The sequence below is a fragment of the Ornithorhynchus anatinus genome, unplaced genomic scaffold (assembly GCF_004115215.2).
Source record: "Ornithorhynchus anatinus isolate Pmale09 unplaced genomic scaffold, mOrnAna1.pri.v4 scaffold_344_arrow_ctg1, whole genome shotgun sequence".
Lineage (NCBI taxonomy): Eukaryota > Metazoa > Chordata > Mammalia > Monotremata > Ornithorhynchidae > Ornithorhynchus > Ornithorhynchus anatinus.
Window position 1 is genome coordinate 180,117 of NW_024396779.1, and position 22,343 is coordinate 202,459.

General features: G+C 45.5%; 1 protein-coding gene, 1 non-coding gene and 1 pseudogene across 2 annotated transcripts; 1 reads left to right on the forward strand and 2 right to left on the reverse strand.

The window, feature by feature from the left end:
- The first annotated feature begins 4,057 nt into the window (after positions 1-4,057).
- On the forward strand, positions 4,058-4,990 carry LOC100075093 (olfactory receptor 2V2-like). The gene has a single exon (XM_001505275.2). It carries the CDS (start codon positions 4,058-4,060, stop codon positions 4,988-4,990), a length of 933 nt encoding a protein of 310 aa, XP_001505325.2.
- A 4,850-nt stretch (positions 4,991-9,840) lies between these two features.
- LOC114808877 lies at positions 9,841-12,960 on the reverse strand (annotated as a pseudogene).
- A 1,519-nt stretch (positions 12,961-14,479) lies between these two features.
- On the reverse strand, positions 14,480-14,617 carry LOC114808892. The gene has a single exon (XR_003756643.1). It is a non-coding gene; the product is annotated as a small nucleolar RNA SNORA7 (small nucleolar RNA).
- Positions 14,618-22,343: the final 7,726 nt, after the last annotated feature.

Consider the following 22,343-nt stretch of genomic DNA (forward strand, 5'->3'; position numbering starts at 1 on the left):
AGATAGTGCTAAGAACAAACTCAGCCTTTCAGGTGAATAGGAGAGAAATTGATTGTGTGAAGAATGTTAAGTTCTAATCTCCTCTTTGCTTTAATTGGTATTCAGCGGCTGGAGTCCCAGAAGAGTGGAAGAGAGAGAATTTATAGCTCTTCAGCGGAAATATTTCCAATCCCCCAGCAGTGTCTGCCTCTGTCCAGATCCAAGTCCAGCTTAATTGCTGTCCAAGGTATGTGCTTGATTACCCATTAACCAAGCTTGTTTTGTGGAATACTGCCTTCCATTTCAGCGTGGAGCCTCACATTTCTGAAGAAGGGAGAGCGGGGGGCCCAACTAGAGTGCTTCTTACCAAATCTTCCTGCATCTGCACTTTTAGTTTACCATCTATCAGCAAGAGGGAATAAGGAGGTAGGATTTTTGCATACAGGTAGAGGTTTTGGATGGACGGGTGGGATGTTAAAGAAAGGACTTAAAATGCAGTAGGAATTAGATGGGCCAGACCTTGAAGTGAATTTCCCAACTTGTTGCATAATGACAGAAAAAGAATGACGAGTTGTTATTATTGTAACAGGAGAGGCTGGAGTTTGGAAGGAAAGCAATAGTGTAATCGATCAGTCAATCCATACTATTTATTGAGTGTTTACTCTTGGCAGAGCATGGTACTAAAAGCTTGGGAGAGTCTAGTAATATTGGCAGGTAAGATACCTGCCTGCCGAGAGCTTGCAACCTAGTGAACCTCTGGACTCACTGTGGGCCAGGAAACAATCTACCAATTCTGTTATATTGTAATCTCCCAAGTACTTAGTACACTGCTCTGCACACGGTAAGCCTTCAATAAATACCATTGACTGATTGATTGGCGGGAGACATGAAAATGAATTGCAGGTAGGGAGACACAGTAGAGTATAAAGGGGCATATAAATAAATCCTCGGTGGAAGGGAATGAGTATAATCAACCTGCTCAGGTGATACAGAATGGTTAAAGTGGCAGTGGGGAGAAAACATGGTGAGGAGATATACATTCAGGGAAAGCTTCCTGGAGGAGATCTGACTTTAGCGGGGTTTTGAAGTGGGATAAGAGTAGCCATCCAGCTGTGAGGGGTGTCGGATTTCCAGGCACGGCAGTGGGTGTGAGCAAGAGGTCAGTAACGCGAGAGATGAGAAGGTGGTAGAGTGACTGGGTTACAGGATTGATGCATGTGAGCTGGGGTGTAGGGGGATAATAGCGAGGATAAATAGGGGGAAGAGAGCTAATTGAGTGCTTTAAGGGCAATATAATCAATCAATCTATCATATTTATTGAGCTCTTCCTGTGTGCAGAGCCCTGCACTGAGCACTTACTAGAGTACAATTCAGTAGAGTTGGCAGATGCATTTCCTGCCCACAATGAGCTTACGATTTAGAGGAGGAGACATTAATGAGTAATCAAAGTGCTAAGCAGTGCAACAATCAGTGTGCACACTATTCTGCATCTCCATGCAGAATTTTGCATTTGGATAAGATGTGAAGAATTTTCCAGCCTGGGGATTTGGAAGAATTTATCTGGGCTGGGGAATCTCAGAGCTCTGTAAGTATAGTACAGATCCTCACCGGAGTTGATAGGAGCAACGGGATGGACTCAGAAGCAATGATTCCTTTCTTCTCACCCAAGAAATCATTAATGTGATAATGCCATGGGATTCAGCCCAGCCTAGTGGACAGAACCCAGGCCAGGGAGTCAGAGGACCTGGATTCTAATCCCGGCTCTATCACTTGTCTGCTGGGTGACCTTGGGCAAGTCACTTCACTTCTCTGGACCTCAGTTCCCTCATCTGTACAATGGGGATTGAGACTGTGAGCCCCATGTGGGACATGGACTGTGTCCAACCTGATTATCTTGTACCTACCCCAGTACTTAGAACAGTGCCTGGCACAAAGTAAGGGCTGAACAAATACCACAAAAAAATGCTTTAATTGGGAATTCTTAACCTGCATCAGGAGCCCAGCAATATATCAAAAAGGGCTTTCCATGGAATGGGTAGCATGGAGATTAGGAGCATATCACCCTAGAAAAAGGAAAATATTCATGCCCCCAAATAGGGGAGAATTGAGCACATTTAACGTAGCCTATGCTCACTCATATTGATGGATGAGTCAATATGACCCCCGTTTTACCATCAGGAGAGGGAGGAAAATTGAGACTGAGGCAGTGATGCAAAATCACACAATATTGCAGCATCAAAGATAGCAGGGAGTGTGGCCTAGTGGAATGAGCAATCAGTCAGTCAATTGTATTTATTGAGCACTCACTGTGTGCAGAGCATTGCACTAAGCACTTGGGAGAGTGCAACATAACAATATAACAGACACATTTCCTGCCCACAACCAGCTTACAGTCTAGATGGTGCATGTAAAGGAGATTCAAACTCACAGAGGTGGGTGAAGGATCTTTTGCCGAAATAGCACCTTAGCTTGAGCTATGTACAGAACTGGGAGTCAGGAAATTCAGGGTGCAAGTCAAAATGGGCATTATTCTGCTCTTTGAATTTTGACAAGTCACCTTTCCATTCCTCCATTTCCAGACCTGTAAAATGGGGATAAGATTGTACCCCGCACCTCCACCCCAAGCTTTGTGGGACATGAATAGTGTCTTAACTAATTATCTTGCAACTAACACAGTAGATGCACAAAGGGAAGCAACACGGTCTAGTGGAAAGAGTACTGGCCTGGGAGTCAGAGGATGTGGGTTCTAATCCAGGATCTGCCACATAATAACAATAATAATAATTTTAGTATTTGTTAAGCACTTACTATGTGCCAAGCACTGTTCTAAGCGCTGGGTAGATACAAGGTAAACAGGTTGTCCCACATAGGGCTCACATTTTCCCTATTTTCCAGATGAGGCAAGTGAGGCACAGAGAAGTTAAGTGACTTGCCCAAAGTCACACTGCTGATAAGTGGTGGAGCCGGGATTAGAACCCAAGACATCTGATTCCCAAGCCCATGCTCTTTCCACTGAACCACACTGCTTCTTTATGTCTGCTGGGTGACCTTGGGCAAGTCGCTCCATTTACTTCGGTTACCTCATCTGTAAAATGGGGATTGAGACAATGAGCCCCATATGGGACAGAGACTGTGTCCATCCTAATTACCTTGTATCTACCCCAGTGCTTAGAATAGTGTTTGGCACATAGTAAGCATTTAACAAATGTCACAATTATTTTTATTATTATCATCATCATGATTATTAGCAGACATCAGTAAATGCAGTGTTGCCTAGAGGAAAGAGCACAGGCCTGGGAGTCAGAGCACCCAGGTTCTAATCCAGCCTCTACCACTTACCTGCTGTGTGACCTTAGGCAAGTCACTTCACTTCTCTGTGCCTCAGTTATCTCATCTGCCAAATGGGGATATAATACCTGTGCTCCCTCCTACTTAGGCTGTGAGCCCGCTCTGGAAACTGATGATCTTTTATCTACCCCAGTGCTTAGTACAGTGCTTGGCACATAGTTTTTTTTAATATTATTAAGTGCCATCGAGTTGTTTCTGACTCACTGCAACTATTTGGATATGTTTTCTCCAGAACGTCCTTTCTTCTGCCATAATCCATAACCTTGATAAAGGTTCTTATGTTATCATTGTTATGATTTCTATCCATCTAGCTGGTTGGTCTGCCTCTTCCATGTTTTCCCTGGACTTTTCCTCCTGATTATGTGTCCAAAATAATCAAAATAAATAAAAGCACATAGTAAGCACTAACAAATGTCACATTTATGATTATTTTCAATTTGGAGAATATTATGCTAATTAAGATGTTTGCACCTTTCTGCCTCTCTTGGGTCAATCAATGGTATTCATTGAGCACTTACTGTGTGCAGAGCATTGTACTGAGCACTTGGGAGGGTCTAATACAACTGCGTGGGAAGTCACCTGCCCTAACCACAATGAGCTTCCAGTCTGGAGGGTCCAGGTTCCTTCTCAATGTGTCCTCATTTTCCTAGCTGAATCAAGGAAAACTGGGGTCCAGGTTCCTTCTCAATCTGTCCTCATTTTCCTAGCTGAATCAAGGAAAACTGGAGCAATGAAGAAGTGGAATGAATCTTCAGGGACCGAGTTCTTCCTAGTTGGTCTGTTTGCCCACCTGTCTTATCCCAGCCTGCTTGTCTCCACCCTCTCGATAGTTTATCTGCTGGCCCTGGCTGGCAACAGCCTCATGATCTTTCTCATCTGGATGGACTCCCGCCTCCACACCCCCATGTACTTCTTCCTCAGCCAGCTCTCCCTCATGGACCTGCTCCTCACCTCGGTTGTGGTTCCCAAGGTGCTCATCGACTACCTCCTGAACACCAGTATGATCACCCCTGTGGGCTGTGGGATCCAGATGTTCCTCGTGATGACCCTTGGGGGAGGCGAAGGACTCCTCCTGGGTTTCATGTCCTACGACCGCTACATTGCTGTCTGCCACCCTCTCCGCTACCCTCTCCTGATGCCCCAGGACAAGTGCCAGAGGCTGGGAGTCGAGGCGTGCATGGGGGCTGCCTTGGTTTCTCTCTTTAATACCATCCTCACCACGTGTTTGCCTTACTGCAGACCCCGGAAAGTCCACCACTTCCTCTGCGAACCTCCAGCCTTGCTCAAGCTGGCCTGTGTTGACTTGTCTGTCTACGAGCCGGCTGTCTTTGTCATCAGCAGCATCGTGATCCTCATCCCTTTCTTGCTGATCCTGGCCTCCTACGCCCACATCCTGCTCGCCATCCTGCAGATGCCTTCGACGGGAGGTTGGAGGAAGGTGGCCATCACCTGCTCCTCCCACCTCCTCGTGGTCCACCTGTACTATGGGGCGGCCATGTTGATGTACATCCGGCCTAGCTCCCAGCATTCCCCAGGGGAGGATAACATCCTGGCGGTGTTCTATACGGTCCTCACTCCCATGCTGAACCCTCTCATCTACAGTCTCCGGAATAAGGAGGTCACCGGGGCCATGAGGAAGCTCTTCCGAGAATTTTGCGCCTAGAGGAAGAACCCCTGTAGACAACAGTGTCAAATATCTGAATCCTCTTGGAGCCTTCTCTGGGTCACTGGAGTTGGAGGACACATTCAATCGTATTTATTGAGCACTTACTGTGTGCAGAGCTCTGTACTAAGTGCTTGGGAGAGTACAATACAACAATAAACAGACACATTACAATCTACTCATCAGTGGTCTCATCAAAGAATGGTGGACTTTAATCGATTGATAAGTAGTATTTAATGAGTGCAAAGCACTATATCGATCCATCAATTAATGTTATTTAGAGATTTAAAGTGCTTACTGCATGCAGGGAACTGTATCACTCCATCAAACAGTTATATTTATTGAGCACTTACTGTGAGCAGAACATTGTACTAAACACTTTGGACAGTATAATAAGACAATATAACAGAATTTATAGGCACATTTCCTGTCTACAACAACTTTAGAGTCTGAGAATTCAAAACCTTCAAGTCTTTCTTCTCTCCTCCAGTATCAACATCATCATCATCAATTTTTTAAGCTCTTACTAGGAGACAAGCACTGTTCTAAGTGCTGGGGTAGACACAAGATAACCAGGTCAGACCCAATCCCTGTCCCACATGGACTCACTGTCTAAGTGGGAATGAATCCCTGAAGATTCATTCCATTTCTCTGTGGCTCAGTTTTCCTTGATTTAGCTAGGAAAATGAAGATAGGTTGAGACAGGATCTGGAGCCAGGGGAAGCAGAACAGGGAAACATCTTGGTTGATATAAAGTCCTCAATTTTTTTTAGTTGGTGTTTGATAGCACTTGCTACATGCCATGAAACTGTGATTTGAGGTTTGACAAGACGGGAAGTCAACAAGGGGTTGACTGGGTTCAGAGCCTTATCAATCAGTCAATCATTGGTATTTTATTGAGTGCTTACTGCTTGCACCGTACTAAACTCCTCATTTAATATTCTTACGTTATGCTTTGAGTTACTTTAGCGATAGTTTACAGCATTGCTGTTTGCAATCTATAGCAAGTAAAGGAATTTTACATTATTATTAGTACAGATCAATCAATCAATCAATCAATCAATGGCATTTATTGAGCACTGACTGTGTGCAAAGCTCTGTACTAAGCGCTTGGGAGAGTACACTACAACAAAATTAGCAGGCATGTTCCCTGCCCATAACGAGCTTACAGTCTAGAAGGAGCCTTATATGCAGCCTTATAAAGAGTCAAACACATTTAAATTAAGATTTATCCCCTCTCTGCCTCCATCCTGAGACTATCTAGACCCCTAGAATGGGTCTGACAAGTGAATAATGTTAATAATGTTGGTATTTGTTAAGCACTTACTATGGGCAGAGCACTGTTCTAAGCACTGGGGTAGACACAGGGGAATCAGGTTGTCCCACGTGGGGCTCACAGTCTTCATCCCCATTTTACAGATGAGGGAACTGAGGCACAGAGAAGTTAAGTGACTTGCCCACAGTCACACAGCTGACAAGTGGCAGAGCTGGAATTCAAACTCATGACCTCTGACTCCAAAGCCCATGCTCTTTCCACTGAGCCACACTGCTTCTCTTGAAATGCTTAGTACAGTCCTCTGCACATAGTAAGTGCTCAGTAGATACCAATGATTGACTGGCCTGATTAACAGTTTTGAGATGGATTTAGGCTGAAACTTATCTTTACTTAGTTTTCCAGATTTCTTCCATTGAAACCAGGCTGCACAAACAAGGTTGCTCTAATAAACTCTGAAAACATCCTGATCTGTGCTCCTTTATTTCTCCTGTCTTCTTCTGAACCTCCATACCTATCCTCAGGCCTGTCTCTGTAAACTCTTCACACCCTCTAGACTGTAAGTTCGTTGTGGACAGGGAATGTATCTTTTTAATGTTATATTGTACTCTCCCAAGCACTTAGTTCAGTGTTCTGTACACAGTCAGTGCTCAATAAATACGATTGAATGAATGAATGAGTGAATCCAGCTGACCCAAAAACTATCAATCTCCAGAACTAGTTTCAACTGCAGTCCACAGAACCGGTGTGGCCTAGTGGCCTGGGAGTCAGCGGACTGAATTCTGTTCCTGGCTCTACCACTTGTCTTCTGCTTAATCTTATGCAAGTCACTTCGGTTCTCTGTGACTCAGTTCCCTCATCTGAAAAATGGAAATGCTATACCTGTTCTCCTGCCTACTTAGAGTGTGAACTCCCTGTGGGACCTGATTATTTTGTATCTACTCCAGTTCCTAATACGGTGCTTGGCACAGAGTAAGCGTTTACCAAATGCTATTATTATTAGTTTTATTCTGCTTCCCGTGTAAATTAAAAGTCTTGGATAACAAGATGGTGATTGAGGTTTATCAACACTGCTGCCTCTCAGTAATGAAGAAATAGTTGAAAAATGAAAGCAGAAGGTTAGAATTTGCTGATGGGAAGTGTGGTCCATCCATCGGTGGCCTCATACGATCAATCCATCAAATTTATTGGGTGCTTACTATGTTCAGAGCACTGTACTATATGCTTGGTAGAGCACAGTACAACAAATTTAGCAGAAACATTCCCTGCCCCACACAAGATGGGGAAACAGATATTAATAGGAATAAATAAATAATCTATGCAATAAAATTCAAATCTATGTACATAAATGCTGTGGGGTTGGGGATATGACTAGGTAGATTGTGGACACTACCTGGAAGAAAGTATCTGGATGAGATGAACACCCAAGGTGATCAATAAATACCATTGGTTGACTGATGATGTCACTGATGAAGTTATCCCAAATCCCTCCTACCATTCCTTCCAACACTCCTTGAACTAGTTGTCTACACCCACTTCTCAAATTCCTCTCCTCCAATTCTCTCCTTCGCCCCCTCCAATCTGGCTTCCAACCCCTTCACTCCACAGAACCCACCCTCTCATAGGTGACCGATGATGTCCTTCTTGCCAAATCCAGTGGCCTCTACTCCATCCTAATCCTCCTTGACCTCTCAACTGTTTTTGACACTGTGGACCATCCCTTTCTCCTGGAAAGGTCATCCTAACTTGGCTTCACTGACACTGTCCTTTTCTAGTTCTCCTCATCTCTCTGGCCATTCATTCTCAGTCTCCTTCGTGGGCTCCTCCTCTGCCTCCCACCCCCTAACGTTGGGGTCCCTCAAGGTTCAGTTCTGGGTCCCCTTCTATTCTCCATCTTCATCCACTCCCTTGGAGAATTTATTCACTCCCAAGGCTTCAACTATCCCCTCTATACAGATGATACCCAAGTCTACGTCTCTAGGCCTTATCTCCCTCCCTCTTTGCAGTCTCATATTTCCTCTTGCCTTCAAAACACCTCTACTTGGATGTCCTCCCATCACCCCAACCTTAAAATGTCCCAAACAGAACTCCTTATCTTCTCACCCAAATCTTGTCCTCCTCATTATTTTCCCATCACTGTAGATGGCACCACCATCCTTCCTGTCTCATGAGCCCATAACCTTGGCATTATCCTTGACTCCTCTCTCTCATTCGATCCACATATTCAATCTATCACTAAATCCTGTCAGTCCCACCTTCACAACATCACTAAAATCCACCCGTTCCAATCCCGGCTCTGCCACATGTCTGCTGTGTGACTTTGGGCAAGTCCCTTCACTTCTCTGTGCCTCAGTGATCTCATCTGTAAAATGGGGATTAAGACAGTGGGACAGAGACTTTGTCTGACCTGATTACCTTGAATCTACCCAAGTGCTTAGAACAGTGCTTGGCACATTGTGTTTAACAAGTACCGCGATTATCACTTAAAAGAGATGTTGGTATTGGGAGCACCAAGATAGAGAAGAGGTTGCTGTCTCCACCCTTCTAGACTGTGAGCCCGTGTGGGCAGGGATCGTCTGTCTGTGTTGCTGAATTGTACTTTCCAAGTGCTTAGTACAGTGCTCTGCACACAGTAAGTGCTAAATAAGTAAGATTGAGTGAATAAATGAATTAATGAAATGGGTGTGTTCTCCTCAGTAGCCTCTCAGCTTCCAGGCAATTGAGGCTACTCCATTCTCAATTCATCAATCAATCAATGGCATATATTGAGTGCTTACTGTGTGCAGAGCACTGTATTAAGTACTTGGGAGAGAACAATACAATAAAGCTGTGTCTGTTTGTTATTATATTGTGTTTTCCCAAGTACGATTGAATGAATGAACAAAAAAAGTTGGTAGACAAAATCCCTGCCCACAGAGAATTTACAGTCTAGAGGAATTAGCCAATAAATCCATGGTATGAATTGAGTGCTTGCCATTTGTTCATTCGTATTTAATTCAGTCAGATTTATTGAGCATTTACCATGTGCAAAGTGCTGTACTAAGCACTCGGGAGAGTACAAAATAACACTAAACTGACACATTCCCTGCCCGCAATAAACTTTCGGTCTAGAGACTGTGTGCAATCTAGACAGTTTAGACTGTCTGCAGACTAGAGCCTATGCGCAAAGCACTGTACTAAGCGCTTAGGAGAGCTAACACACCAGAGTGGGCCGAAACCTTTGCTGCCCACAAGGAGCTCAAGTTCCAGAAACAGTGTGGCCTAGTGGATAGAGCCTAGGCCTGGGAGTCAGAAGGACCTGGGTTTTAATCCTGGCCCCACCACTTGTCTGCCGTGTGACATTGAGCAAGTCACTTCACTTTTCTCTACCTTAGTTCCCTCATCTGGAAAATGGGGATTAAGACTTGTGAGCCCTATGTGGGACAGGGTCTGTGTCCAATCCAACTACCTCATATCTACCCCAGCGCTTAGAACAGTGCCTGGCACTGTTTAACAAATATGCTTAAGTGCTTAACAATCATTATTATTCATTAATATCTAGAGCATTCCCAAGCTGGGATCAGTTCTTCCTCAAGTCCTATTCTAAGGTGAGGAGGTTCCTCAGGGTCCCTTTCACCTCTTTGTTCTTCAGGGTGTAGTCGAGGAGAAGAATCACGATGTTGTAGAAGACCATCAGGAACTTGTTCCGCTCCTGAAATCTGCCATGGCTGGGCTGCATGTAGATGTAAATGACTTGCCGTAAAAGAGGGACACCACTGTCAGGTGGGCCCCGCCGGTGTGGGCTGCCTTTCGTTCATTCATTCATTCATTCATTCAATAGTATTTATTGAGCGCTTACTATGTGCAGAGCACTGTACTAAGCGCTTGGAATGTACAGAGAAGCAGCGTGGCTCAGAGAAGCAGCGTGGCTCAGTGGAAAGAGCCCGGGCTTTGGAGTCAGAGTTCATGGGTTCGAATCCCGGCTCGGCCACTTGTCAGCTGTGTGACTTTGGGCAAGTCACTTAGCTTCTCGGTGCCTCAGTTACCTCATCTGTAAAATGGGGATTAAGACTGTGAGCCCCACGTGGGACAACCTGATTCCCCTGTGTCTACCCTAGCGCTTAGAACAGTGCTCTGCACATAGTAAGCGCTTAACAAATACCAACATTATTACAATTCGGCAACAGATAGAGATAGTCCCTGCTCATTGACAGACTTTCAGTCTAATTGGGCGAGACAGACAAAAACAATAGCAATAAATAGAATCGAGATATACATCTCATTAACATAATAAATAGGGTAATAAAAATATATACAAATGAGCAGATGAGCACAGTGCTGAGGGGAGGGGAAGGGAGAGGGGGAGCAGCAGAGGGAAGGGGGGGAAGGGTGCTTAGCTGAGGGGGGGGGCAGAGAGGCAGCAGAGGGAGCAGAGGGAAAAGGGGAAGCTCAGTCTGGGAAGGCCTCTTGGAGGAGGTGAACTCTCATTAGTGCTTTGAAGAGGGGAAGAGAGTTAGTTTGGCGGAGGTGAGGAGGGAGGGCATTCCAGGACAACGGAAGGACGTGGGCCAGGGGTCGTTGGTGGGATAGGCGAGAACAGGGGACGGTGAGGAGGTGGGTGGCAGAGTAGCGGAGCCTACAGGGTGGGCAGTAGAAAGAGAGAAGGGAGGAGAGGTAGGAGGGGGCAAGGTTATGGACAGCCTTGAAGCCTAGAATGAGAAGTTTTTGTTTCGTGCCGAGGTTGCTGGCAACCACTGGAGGTTTTTAAGAAGGAGAGTGACATGCCCAGAGCGTGTCTGCAGGAAGATGAGCCGGGCAGTGGAATGAAGAATAGACTGGAGCGGGGAAAGACAGGAGGAAGGGAGATCAGAGAGAAGGCTGACACAACAATCCAGCTGGGATATTATGAGAGCCTGGACCACTAAGATAGCTGTTTGGGTGGAGAGGAAAGGGTGGATCTTGGTGATATTATAAAGGTGAGACTGGCAGGTCTTGGTGACAGATTGGATGTGTGGGGTGAATGAGAGAGCTGAGTCAAAGATGACACCAAGGTTGTGGGCTTGAGAGACGGAAAGGATGGTCATCCCATCATCAGTGATAGGGAAGTCAGGAAGAGGGCAGGGCTTGAGAGGGAAGATAAGGAGCTCATTTTTGGACAAGCTGAGTTTTAGGTGGCGGGCAGACATCCAGGTAGAGACGTCCTGGAGGCAGGAGGAGATAAGAGCCTGAAGGGAGGGGGAGAGAACAGGGGCGGAGATGTAGATTTGTGTGTCATCTGCATAGAGATGATAGTTGAAGCCGTGGGAGCGAATGAGTTCACCAAGGGAGTGAGTGTAGATGGAGAACAGAAGAGGGCCAAGAACTGACCCTTGAGGAACCCCTACAGTTAGAGAATGGGGGTGGGGGGGAGGAACCTGCGAAGGAGACCGAGAATGATCAGCCAGAAAGATAAGAGGAGAATCAGGAAAGAACGGAGTCCATGAAGCCAAGGTGAGATAAGGTGTGGAGGAGAAGGGGATGGTCTACAGTGTCAAAGGCAGCTGAGAGGTCAAGGAGGATTAGGATAGAGTAGGAGCCATTGGATTTGGCAAGAAGGAGGTCATGGGTGACCTTTGAGACAGTAGTCTCGGTAGAGTGGAGGGGACGGAAGCCAGATTGGAGGGGGTCCAGGAGAGAACTGGAGTTAAGGAATTCTAGGCAGTGAGTGTAGACGACTCATTCTAGGAGCTTAGAAAGGAAGAGTAGTAGGGAGATAAGGCTATAACTGGAAGGAGAAGTGCGGTCGGTGATCGATCCGATGCCCACCACTGTGTGGGCAATGGAGCCATAGGAGATGAGGATGAAGACCAGAGAGCCAGCACTTTGCACACAGCTAGGAAGAAGATGATCCCCTCAACAGCGGATGTGTCCATGCAGACCAGACGGATCAGCGCAGGCATCAGTGGTCCACTCCATGGCACCAGTACCTTGTGGCACCAGCTAGGAATTGGCCAGTCCACCCACCCACTCCACGGACACCAGGCCCAGGCAAAGGCACAGGTTTATGCAAGAGATGGCACACGGTGGCAAAGCGATCGTATGCCATGATGGCCTCCACCCCTCTCAGTCCACCCCGCCGAGAATCAGGAACAGGAAGAGATGCAGGGCGCAGCCCCAGTAGCTGACGGTCTTGTCCAGACCCTGCAGGTTGAAGAGCAGCTAAGAATGATGATGATGATGATGGTATTTGTTAAGCATTTAATATATTCCAAGCACTGTTCTAAGTGCTAGGGTAGATACAAGGTAATTAGGTTGTCCCATGTGGGGGTCACATCTTAATCCCCATTTTACAGATGAGGTAACTGAGGCACAGAGGAGTTAAGTGGCTTGCCCAAGGTCACACAGCAGACAGTAGAGGAGCTGGGGTTAGAACCCATGTCCTCTGACTCTCAAGCCTGTGCCCTTTCCACTATGCCACACTGCTTCTCACACGGCCAAGCTGCTTGAGGAATGGAGCAAGTGGTGAAGCAGAGGTCCAGGAAGGAAAAGTTGGTCAGAAAAAGTCCATGTAGGGGTGGACCCAGGGATTCACCCAGGACACCAGGATAATGGCTTCATTGCCCACCAGGGTCAGGACGTAAGCCACCAGGATGACAACGAAGAGGACCTACTTGATCCGGGACCTGTCAGAGGAGCCCAGCAGGATGAACCGGCAACCAAGAGTAAGTCTTCCCTTCATTGGAGGTGCCTGGGGTTAGGTTGGGGGTAGAACAGAGAAGATGTGTTCGTTGGATCCCACTGTTAGCCCCACATGGGATGGAGATTGTGTCCAACCCAGTTAACTTGTATCCGCCCTAGTGCTTAAGACTGTGCTGGATGCATAATTATAAAAATGATGGCATTTGTTAAGCACTTATTTTGTGCCCAGCACTGTTCTAAGCTCTGGGGTAGATACAAGGTAATTAGGTTGTCCCACATGGGGCTCACAATCTTAATCCCCATTTTACAGATGAGGTAACTGAGGCACAGAGAAATGAATTTACTTGCCCTAAGTCACACAGCTGATAGTGAGCACTTAACGAATACCATGAAAATAATGATATTAATACCAATCAAACTCCAGGGGTGCATCTCAATCTAATAATAATAATAATAATTGTAATTATGGTACTTGTTAAGTGCTCAATATATGCCAAGCCTGGTTCTAAGCACTGGGGTAGATACAAGTTAATCAGGTTGGACACAGTCCCTATCCCAAATGGGGCTCACATTCTTAATCTTCATTTTAGGGATGAGGTAACTGAGACACAGAGGAAGTGAAGTGACTTACCCAAGGTCACACAGCAGATATGTTGCAGAGCCGGGATTAGAACCCAGGTCCTTCTGACTCCCAGGCTCATGCTTTTATCCACTAAGCCATGCTGCTTCTCCCAGCATTTGGGACTGTGCCCGACACATAGTGAGGGCTTAATATATAATTAAAAGTAATGATAAAAATGTCAAGGGGTGCTTGTCTATCTGCCCATCCATATAGGGGAAAGAGGGAGGGGATTATGCCTACTACTCTGTGAGACTCTCCCAAGTGTTTAGTATAGTGCTCTGCACACAGTAGGCTGTCAGCTCCTTGAGGGGAGGGATTGTGTCTATTATTGGACTCTCCCAAGTACTTATAGTGTTCTGCTTGTCCTCAGTGCTTAGTTTGGTGCTCAGCACAGAGTAAGCACTTAGCAAAGATGACAATCATTATTCTTCTAAGCATATTTTCTCTGTGTATGTGTGTGTGTTTGTATTACTGGTTGATATTTCTCTATTTGTCCTTCCAGTTAAAGTGTAAGTTCCATATGAGCAGTGAAAACATCACACGTATTTGTTGTAGGTTTTCAAAAGCTTGATATGGAGGCTCAGAGAAAGTAAGGGGTTTGTCCAAAATGACACACCAGACAAGTGGCAGAGCTGAGATTAGAAATCAGGTCGGCTGACTCCCAGTTCCTGGGCTCTTTCTACTAGGTCATACTACTTCTCAAACACATTTTGTCTTGTCTCATGCTGTCTAGTCATTTCCGACCCAAAGTGACACCATGGACACACCTCTCCCAGAGCACCCTTCTCTCAATCTGCAACCGTTCTGGAAGTGTATCCATAGAGTTTTCTTGGTAAAAATATGGAAGTGGCTTACCGTCACCTCCTTCCATGCAGTCAACTTGAGTCTTTGTCCTCGACTCTCCCAAGTTGCTGCTGCCCGGCACAGGTGAGTTTTGACTTGTAGCAGATTGCCTTCCACTTGCTAGCCACTGCCCAAACTAGGAATGGAATGGATATACCTCTGCTTGACTCTCCCTCCCTTAGTCAGGACCGGTAGAGTACTGGAAAGTCTCCAGGTGCGACCCTGAGAGGGGTTTCAAACACATAGTAAATGCTTAATACGTGCCATGGATAATGATACATGCCATGTATAAAAGCAAAGATAAAAAAGGGGAAGCAGCCTGGCTTAGTGGATAGAGCATGGGCCTGGGAGTCAGAAGATCCTGGATTCTAATGCCAGCCCTGCCATTTGTCTGCTCTGAGACCTCGGGCAAGTCACTTCACTTCTCTATAACTCAGTTACCTCAACTGTAAAATGGGGATTAAGCCTGTGAGCCACATGTGGGATGTGGAATGTGTCAAGTGCTTAGTACAGTGCTCTGCACACAGTCAGAGCTTAATAAATGCAATTGAATGAACCTATCTTACATCTACTACAGTGCCTGACACAGAGTAAGTGCTTAACAAATACCATAAAAAGGACATTCTGTTATAAATTATTTCTATTCATGTCTGTCTCCCCCTCTAGATTGTAAGGTCCCTGTGGGCAGGGACCTGGCTACCAACTCAGTTATATTACTTAATACAGTCTTCTGCATGCAGTAAGCCCTCAATAAATTCCATGGATGATGACGATGATCTTTTTTTAATGGTATTTGCTAAGTGCTTATTATGTGCCAGACACTACTAAAACTGGTGATGATACAAGATAATCAGGTTGGACACAATCCATGTCCTACATGGGAGTTTACAGAATTAATCTCCATTTTACAGATGAGGGAACTGAGGCCCAGAGAAGCGAAGGGACCTGCCCCAGTTCACACAGCAGACAAGTGGTGGAGCTGTGATCAGAACCCAGGTTCTTCTAACTCCCAGGCCCAGGGTCTGTCCACTAGGCCAAATTGCTGCTTGATGAGTTCACTTATGAGTTTGTGTGTGGCTGAAAAGGTCAATGTTGGGTCCACAGTCCCAGCCACATTGGACACATAAAAATGTTGTCCCACATTGTGTTGATGTGCTTAATGTTTGCAGGACCTGACTCTGTTTTCTGCCTCCTTTTCTCTCATTCTTTAGACAGTCAGCGGGTATTTATTGAGCACTTACCATGTGCAGAGTACTGTACTAAGCGCTTGGGAAACATTTTCCCTGCTATCTCACCTCCAGCTTCCCACCCACAACCTGCCTTTGGCCTGGAACACCCTCTCTCTTCATTTCTGACAGACCATCACTCTCCCCACCTTCAAAGCCTTATTAAAGTTAAATCTCCTCCAAGAGGCCTTCCCTGATTAAGTGCTCATTTCTGCTTCTCCCACTCCCTTCTTTGCCACCCTTGCACTTAGATTTTCACTCTCTATTCACCCTACCCTCAGTTCCACAGCATTTATGTATATATCTCTAATTTATGTATTTATGTTCATGTCTGTCTCCCCCTCTATACTGTAAGCACGTGGTAGGCAGGAGATGTGTCTACTAACTCTTTAATATTGTACTTAGTGCTTAGTACAGTGCTCTGCAATCAATCGATCAATCTGCCAATGGTATTTATTGAGCACTTTCTATGTGCAGAGCACTTTACTAAGCATTCTGCACATAGTAAGTGCTCAATAAATATGGTTGATTGATCTCCACCAGTATATTCTCTTCCAGAGCTTAATATAGAGTTTTAATAATAATAATTACGGTACTTGTTAAGCACTTCCTGTGTGCCAAGCAATTGTTCTAAGTGCTGGGGCAGATAAAAGTTAATCAGGTTAGATACAGTCCCTGTCCCACATGGGACTAACACTCTTAATCCCATTATACAGATGAGGTAACTGAGGCCCAGAGAAGTCAAGTGACTCACCCAAGCTCACACAGCAGACATGTGGTGGGGCCAGGATTAGAACCCAGGTCCTTCTGACTCCCAGGCCCATCCTTTAGCCACTCAGCCATGCTGCTTCTCTACCGCTCAGTATGCGCTTAATAAGTATCACCCACTTCACACCAATTCCCCTCCCTACCTCCCCATCCCCTCAAGCTCCCCTCTCACCACCAGCAGCCTCCAGTGCTGATTCAGAAACCACCACTAATCTCTTCCTGAATAGGAATCTAAAGACAGTGCTGAGGCCAAGATTAGTGCTTAACAAATACCACTATTTTTATCATTGGATCATTATTATTATTAAAGTCATTTTCGCTCAGCATTCGTCAAGAGAATGTGGTTTGTCAAAGATTCATCATCATTCCCAATTAGCAACCATCTGGGGCAGGGGGGTCTCTCAAGGCACCTTGATCCCACCACTGTTTCCTCTCTCAGTTGCCAACGTGGGGAGAGTTGAGCTTGCTGTTTCTCTTTAATTCCAGCTGCAGCATGAGGGATTAAATGTAGACAATCAGGAAATTGTATTTATTGAGTGCTTACTGTGTTGAGAACACTACACTAAGCACTTGGGGGAGGACAGTACAAAAGTATAATAGACACATTCATTGGCAGGGAGGATACTTAATGGAATGAGCAGCTGAACGAAGTTATGGAATTTAATTAATTTATTTATTTATTTATGTATTTCTTAATGGTGTTTGTTTAGCACGTATTGCGCCAGGCACTGTACTAAGCACTGGGATACATACAAGCTAATCAGGTTGGACACAGTCCATGACCTATGTGGGGCTCTCAGTCTTAATCCCCATTTTGACAGATGAGGTGACTGAGGCACAGAGAAGTAAAGTGACTTCCCCAGGGTCACCCAGCAGACAAATGGCAGAGCCGGAACTAGAACCCAGGTCCTTCCATGCGCCATGCCACTTTTTATTTTCTTCTCTTGGGCTACTTAATTATTAATATTATGATTATTATCGTATTTGTTAAGTGCCAAACATTGTCTAAGCACTGGGGTAGATCAGGTTATCAGGTTGGACATAGTCCCTATCCCACATGGGGTTCACAGTCTCGCTAGGATAGAGTAGGATTTAATCCCTATTTACAGTTGAATAAACTGAGATTCAAAAAGTTAAGCATCTCATCCAAGGTCACAAAGCTGGCAGGTGGCAGAGCTGGGATTAGAACCCAGGCCCTCTGGCTTCCAATATTGTTTTATCCACTAGACCATGCTGCTTCCCACTGAGGCTTTGCTTGAGCAGAACACTGTAATAAGTGCTTGGGACAATACAGTAGACTGGGGAGACATCTCCTCTGCCCACGAGGAACTTTAAGTCTAAAAGGGAAGCCAGACATTCCTTACAGAGAGGGGGAATGGCAGATTATAAGGATATGGACATAAATACTGTGGGGCTGGAGGTGGGTTGAGTATCAAAGTAGTTAAAAGGTATTCTTTCTCCCCTTTAGGCTCTGTCTCCCCCTCTAGACTGTAAGCTCATTGTGGGCAGGGAACTTGTCTACCAACTCTATTCTATTGTAACAATAGTAATAATAATAATAATAATAATAATAATAGCAATGGTATTTCTTAAGTGCTTACTATGTGTCAAACATTGTTCTAAGCAGTGGGGTAGATATGAGGTAATCAGGTTGTCCCATGTGGGGATCACAGTCTTAATCCCCATTTTACAGATGAGGCAACTGAGGCACATGGAAGTGAAGTGACTTGCCCAAAGTCACACAGCTGACAAGTAGCCGAACCAGAATTGGAATCCATGACCTCTGACTCCTAAGGCCGGGCTCTTTCCACTAAGCCACGTTGTACTCTCCAACGTCCTTACTACCGTGATCTTCACACAGTAAATGTTCCATAAATATGAGTGATTGATTGATATACAGAGCCAACGTTTGCCATCCATGTGACTGACTTTGTCTCTGAAATTTCCTTTCACAATTGTCACTGATTTCAAAACTAAGAAAGCTGCGATGTTGTAATCCCCCTCTCTCTCCAACTCCTGAGAGATTTTCACTGGAGCAGTCCTTGGAGCAATTAATTCTTCTGACTTCTGCTCCTCTCCAATGTGCAACTTACTTGAAACTTTGTGAAAGTCAACTCCTTCCCTTTAATTATCCTCCCAGGGACTTATTAAAATGCTCACTATTTAACATGAGTGCTTCCATTTAGATTTCTAGGAAATGAGGTTTTTCATGTTGGTATTATTTTGTGGCCTCATTGAATGAGCACTTCTTTGATAAGAGTGGGTAATAGCAGTGATATTTATTAAGCATTTACTACGTTCCAAGTACTGAGGGAGATGCATGATAATCAGGCCCCACATGGGACTCACGGTCCAAGTAGGAGGAAGAACAAATATTGGAGCCCCATTTTGCAGATGAGAGAACTGAGGCACAAAGAAGTGAAATGACTTGCCCAAGGTCACACAGCAGACAAGTGGTAGAGACAGATTAGAACTCTGGTCCTCTGACTTCCAGGTTGATGCTCTTTCCGTTAGGCCATGCTGCTTCTTGCTTCTCACTATGGATATTTTGCTTAGCCATGGGACCGACCTCAGCTTCTCCTTCTGTGAAAGGGAGAGAACAAAGCCCAACCACTAACACCTAACAGTCAGGGATAGAAGATATTAGACCATGGATGTGGAAGTGCTTGGAGAACCTAGAAAGAATGGAATCATTGATTTCCTAGGGATAATTATTACTATAATAATATATTATATATTATTGTATACTATTATTTCCCCACTTAAGTCTTGTTTCCCCAGCTCCATCTCCCTTCTGCATCATCTATATACTTGGATCTGTGACCATTGGACATTTGATATTTGCCCCACCCTAAACCCCACAGCACTTAAGTGCATACCTATAGATTATACATTATAAATTATTTACTTATATTAATGTCTGCCTCCCTCCCCCCCCCAGTGTAAGCTCGTAGTAGACAGGGAATATGTCTACCAACTCTGCTGTGTTGGAGTCTCCCAAGAACTTAGTACAGTGCTCTGCACACAGTAAGAACTCAATAAATACTATTGCTTGATTGATTGATTGATTGATGAATGTCTGTCCCCCTTCCAGACTGTAACCTTGTTGTGAGCAGGGAACTTGTCTATCAACTCTTCTGTATGTACTCTTCGAAGTGCTTAGTACACTGCCCTGCACAGTGTGGTGTAGTGGATAGAGCATGGACCTGGGTTCTAATCCTGTCTCCACCACTGTCACTGGATGACCTTGGGCAAGTCACTTCAGTTCTCTCTGCCTCATCTGTAAAATGGGGATCGAGACTGCGAGCTCCAGGTGGGACATGGACTGTGTCCAACTTGATTACTTTGTATCTACCCCAATGCTTAGAACAGTGCCTGGCACATAGTAAGCTCTTAACAAATGCCATAAAAAAGCAGTCAATAAATACCTTTTGATGATGACTGTAACAGGAAGATGATTGTATTTCTGTTGGTCTAAAGGAAGGAGTAATGCTCTGGGAATCAGGAGATTGAAGTTCCAGTTTTGGCTCTGAAGAGTTGGAGAGTGCTCCAGGAGATAATCAGGTCTGGGACAATTCTGGCAAATTAGCTGGCTAACGAGGATGGGGAAGATCCCAGTGGCTACCAAGGCAACCGCCTGCTGGGATACAATGTAAGAGCATAGCATCCATCAGCACTATGTTGCAGTCACTTAGGCCAAAAATGTGCCAAACACTGTACTAAGCTCTGGGGAGAGTACAATTCAACAGAATTCACCGGCACGTTCCCGGCCCATCACGAGATTACAGTCTAAAATCAGTGTGTTCTGCTTGTAACAAACATTGGCTCGTACTTGGGGGTAATAAATAATGATGATATTTGTTAAACAGTAATAATAATGATGGCATTTGTTAAGGGCTTACTATGTGCCAAGCACTGTTCTAAGCACTGGGGTAGATAGATACAAGGTAATCAGGTTGTTCCATGAGGGGCTCACAGTCTTAATCCCCATTTTACAGATGAGGTCACTGAGGCACAGAGAAGTCAAGTGACTTGCCCAAGGTCACACAACTGATCAGTGGCAGATCAGGATTAGAACCCACAACCTCTGACTCCCAAGCCCGTGCTCTTTCTACTATGCCATGCTGCTTCCCTAATTCGCTGGCATGTTCCCGGACCATAACGAGTTTACAGTCTAAAGTCAGTGAGTTCTGCATGGAACAAACATTGGCTCGTACTTGGGGTAATAAAAAATGATGATATTTGTTAATAATAATAATGATGGCATTTGTTAAACGCTTACTTTGTGTCAAGCACTGTTCTAAGCTCAGGTTGGACATGGTCCCTGTCTCACATGGGGCTCACAGTTTTAATCCCCCTTTTATGGTTGAGGTAACTGAGGCCAGAAAAGTGAAGCAACTAGCCCAAAGTCACCTAGCAGACAAGTGGCTGATCCGGAATTAGAACCCAGATCCTCCTAACTCTCAGGCCTGTGGTCTATTCACTAGACAATGCTGCTTCTCATATGTGCTTCACCTCTGACTGCCTACTGATTCGTTGCACCCACTGCCTCAGTGGGAACCTGACAGGCAGAGAAGAGAGAGGGTGAGGGTACTGGGCAAACCACTCAATATCTAAGGCAGATACCCAGAGAGAAACAGGAGGCATCTTGGAAAGAGCAGAGGCCTGGGAGCCAGAAGACCTGGGTTCTAATAACACTCCACCATTTGCCTGCTGTGTGACCTCGGGCAAGTCTCTTCACTTCATTCTGCCTGTTTCCTCAACTACAAAATGGGGATTCAATGCCTGTTCTCCCTCCTACTTGATTGAGCCCCATGTAGGACAGGGCTGAATAATCTGAATCTACTCCAGCGCTTCAAACAGTGCTTGACACACACTAAGCGTTTAATGAATACAATTTAAAAGAAAAAAACTCGGGTCCTAACATCTAACATGAGACCTCCCCTCCCTCTGGCCGTATAATAAACCATCTTTGAGATTTCAGTTCTACCACAAATGCTTTCTTCATGATCTTGTGATATAGGATCTCCTAGTGACTGGGGAATAAGGTTATGAATGAGGAGCCAGGACCCCAGAGACACCTCATATCACTGCAAGGTTGACTTCCAACCCACAATCAGCACCATGGGATGGCTATATCAGCCTTCTCTTTCCCTAGAGCCATTCAAGGCGTGGCTGGAGCATCTGAAATACAGGTCTCTCCCTATCACTTTCCAAATCAGACTCCACTACTCTGTGAATCTCCAGGACGGAAGCCACGTTCAGAGTAGGAAACTAGAAGGGAGAAGAGAAAGTCGACCATCCCCTCCTCCTCCATACCTTATCTCACCTTGGCTTCACGGACTCTGTCCTCTCCTGGTTCTCCTCTTACCTCTCTGGCCGATCATTCTCGGTCTCCTACGCTGGAGCCTCCTCCCCCTCCCATCCTTTAACTGTTGGAGTTCCTCAAGGGTCAGTTCTTGGCCCTCTTCTGTTCTCCATTTACACTCACTCCCTCGGTGAACTCATCCACTTTCACGGCTTTGACTACCATCTCTACGCAGATGACACGCAGATCTACATCTCCGCCCCTGTCCTCTCCCTCTCCCTTCAGGCTCGCATCTCCTCCTGCCTCCGGGACGTCTCCACCTGGATGTCAGCCCGCCACCTAAAACTCAACATGAGCAAGACTGAGCTCCTCATCTTCCCTCCCAAACCCAGTCCGCTCCCAGACTTCTCTATCACCGTGGATGGCACGACCATCCTTCCCGTCCCGCAGGCCCGCAATCTCGGTGTCATCCTTGACTCGTCCCTCTCGTTCACCCCACACATCCTATCCGTTACCAAGACCTGCCGGTTTCACCTCTACAATATCGCCAAGATCCGCCCTTTCCTCTCCACCCAAACGGCTACCTTACTATTATGGGCTCTCGTTATATCCCGGCTAGACTACTGCGTCAGCCTTCTCTCTGACCTCCCTTCCTC

Coding starts and splice junctions, on each gene's coding strand:
- LOC100075093 (XM_001505275.2), top strand. CDS start 4,058: ATGAAGAAGTGGAATGAATCTTCAGGGACCGAGTTCTTCCTAGTTGGT.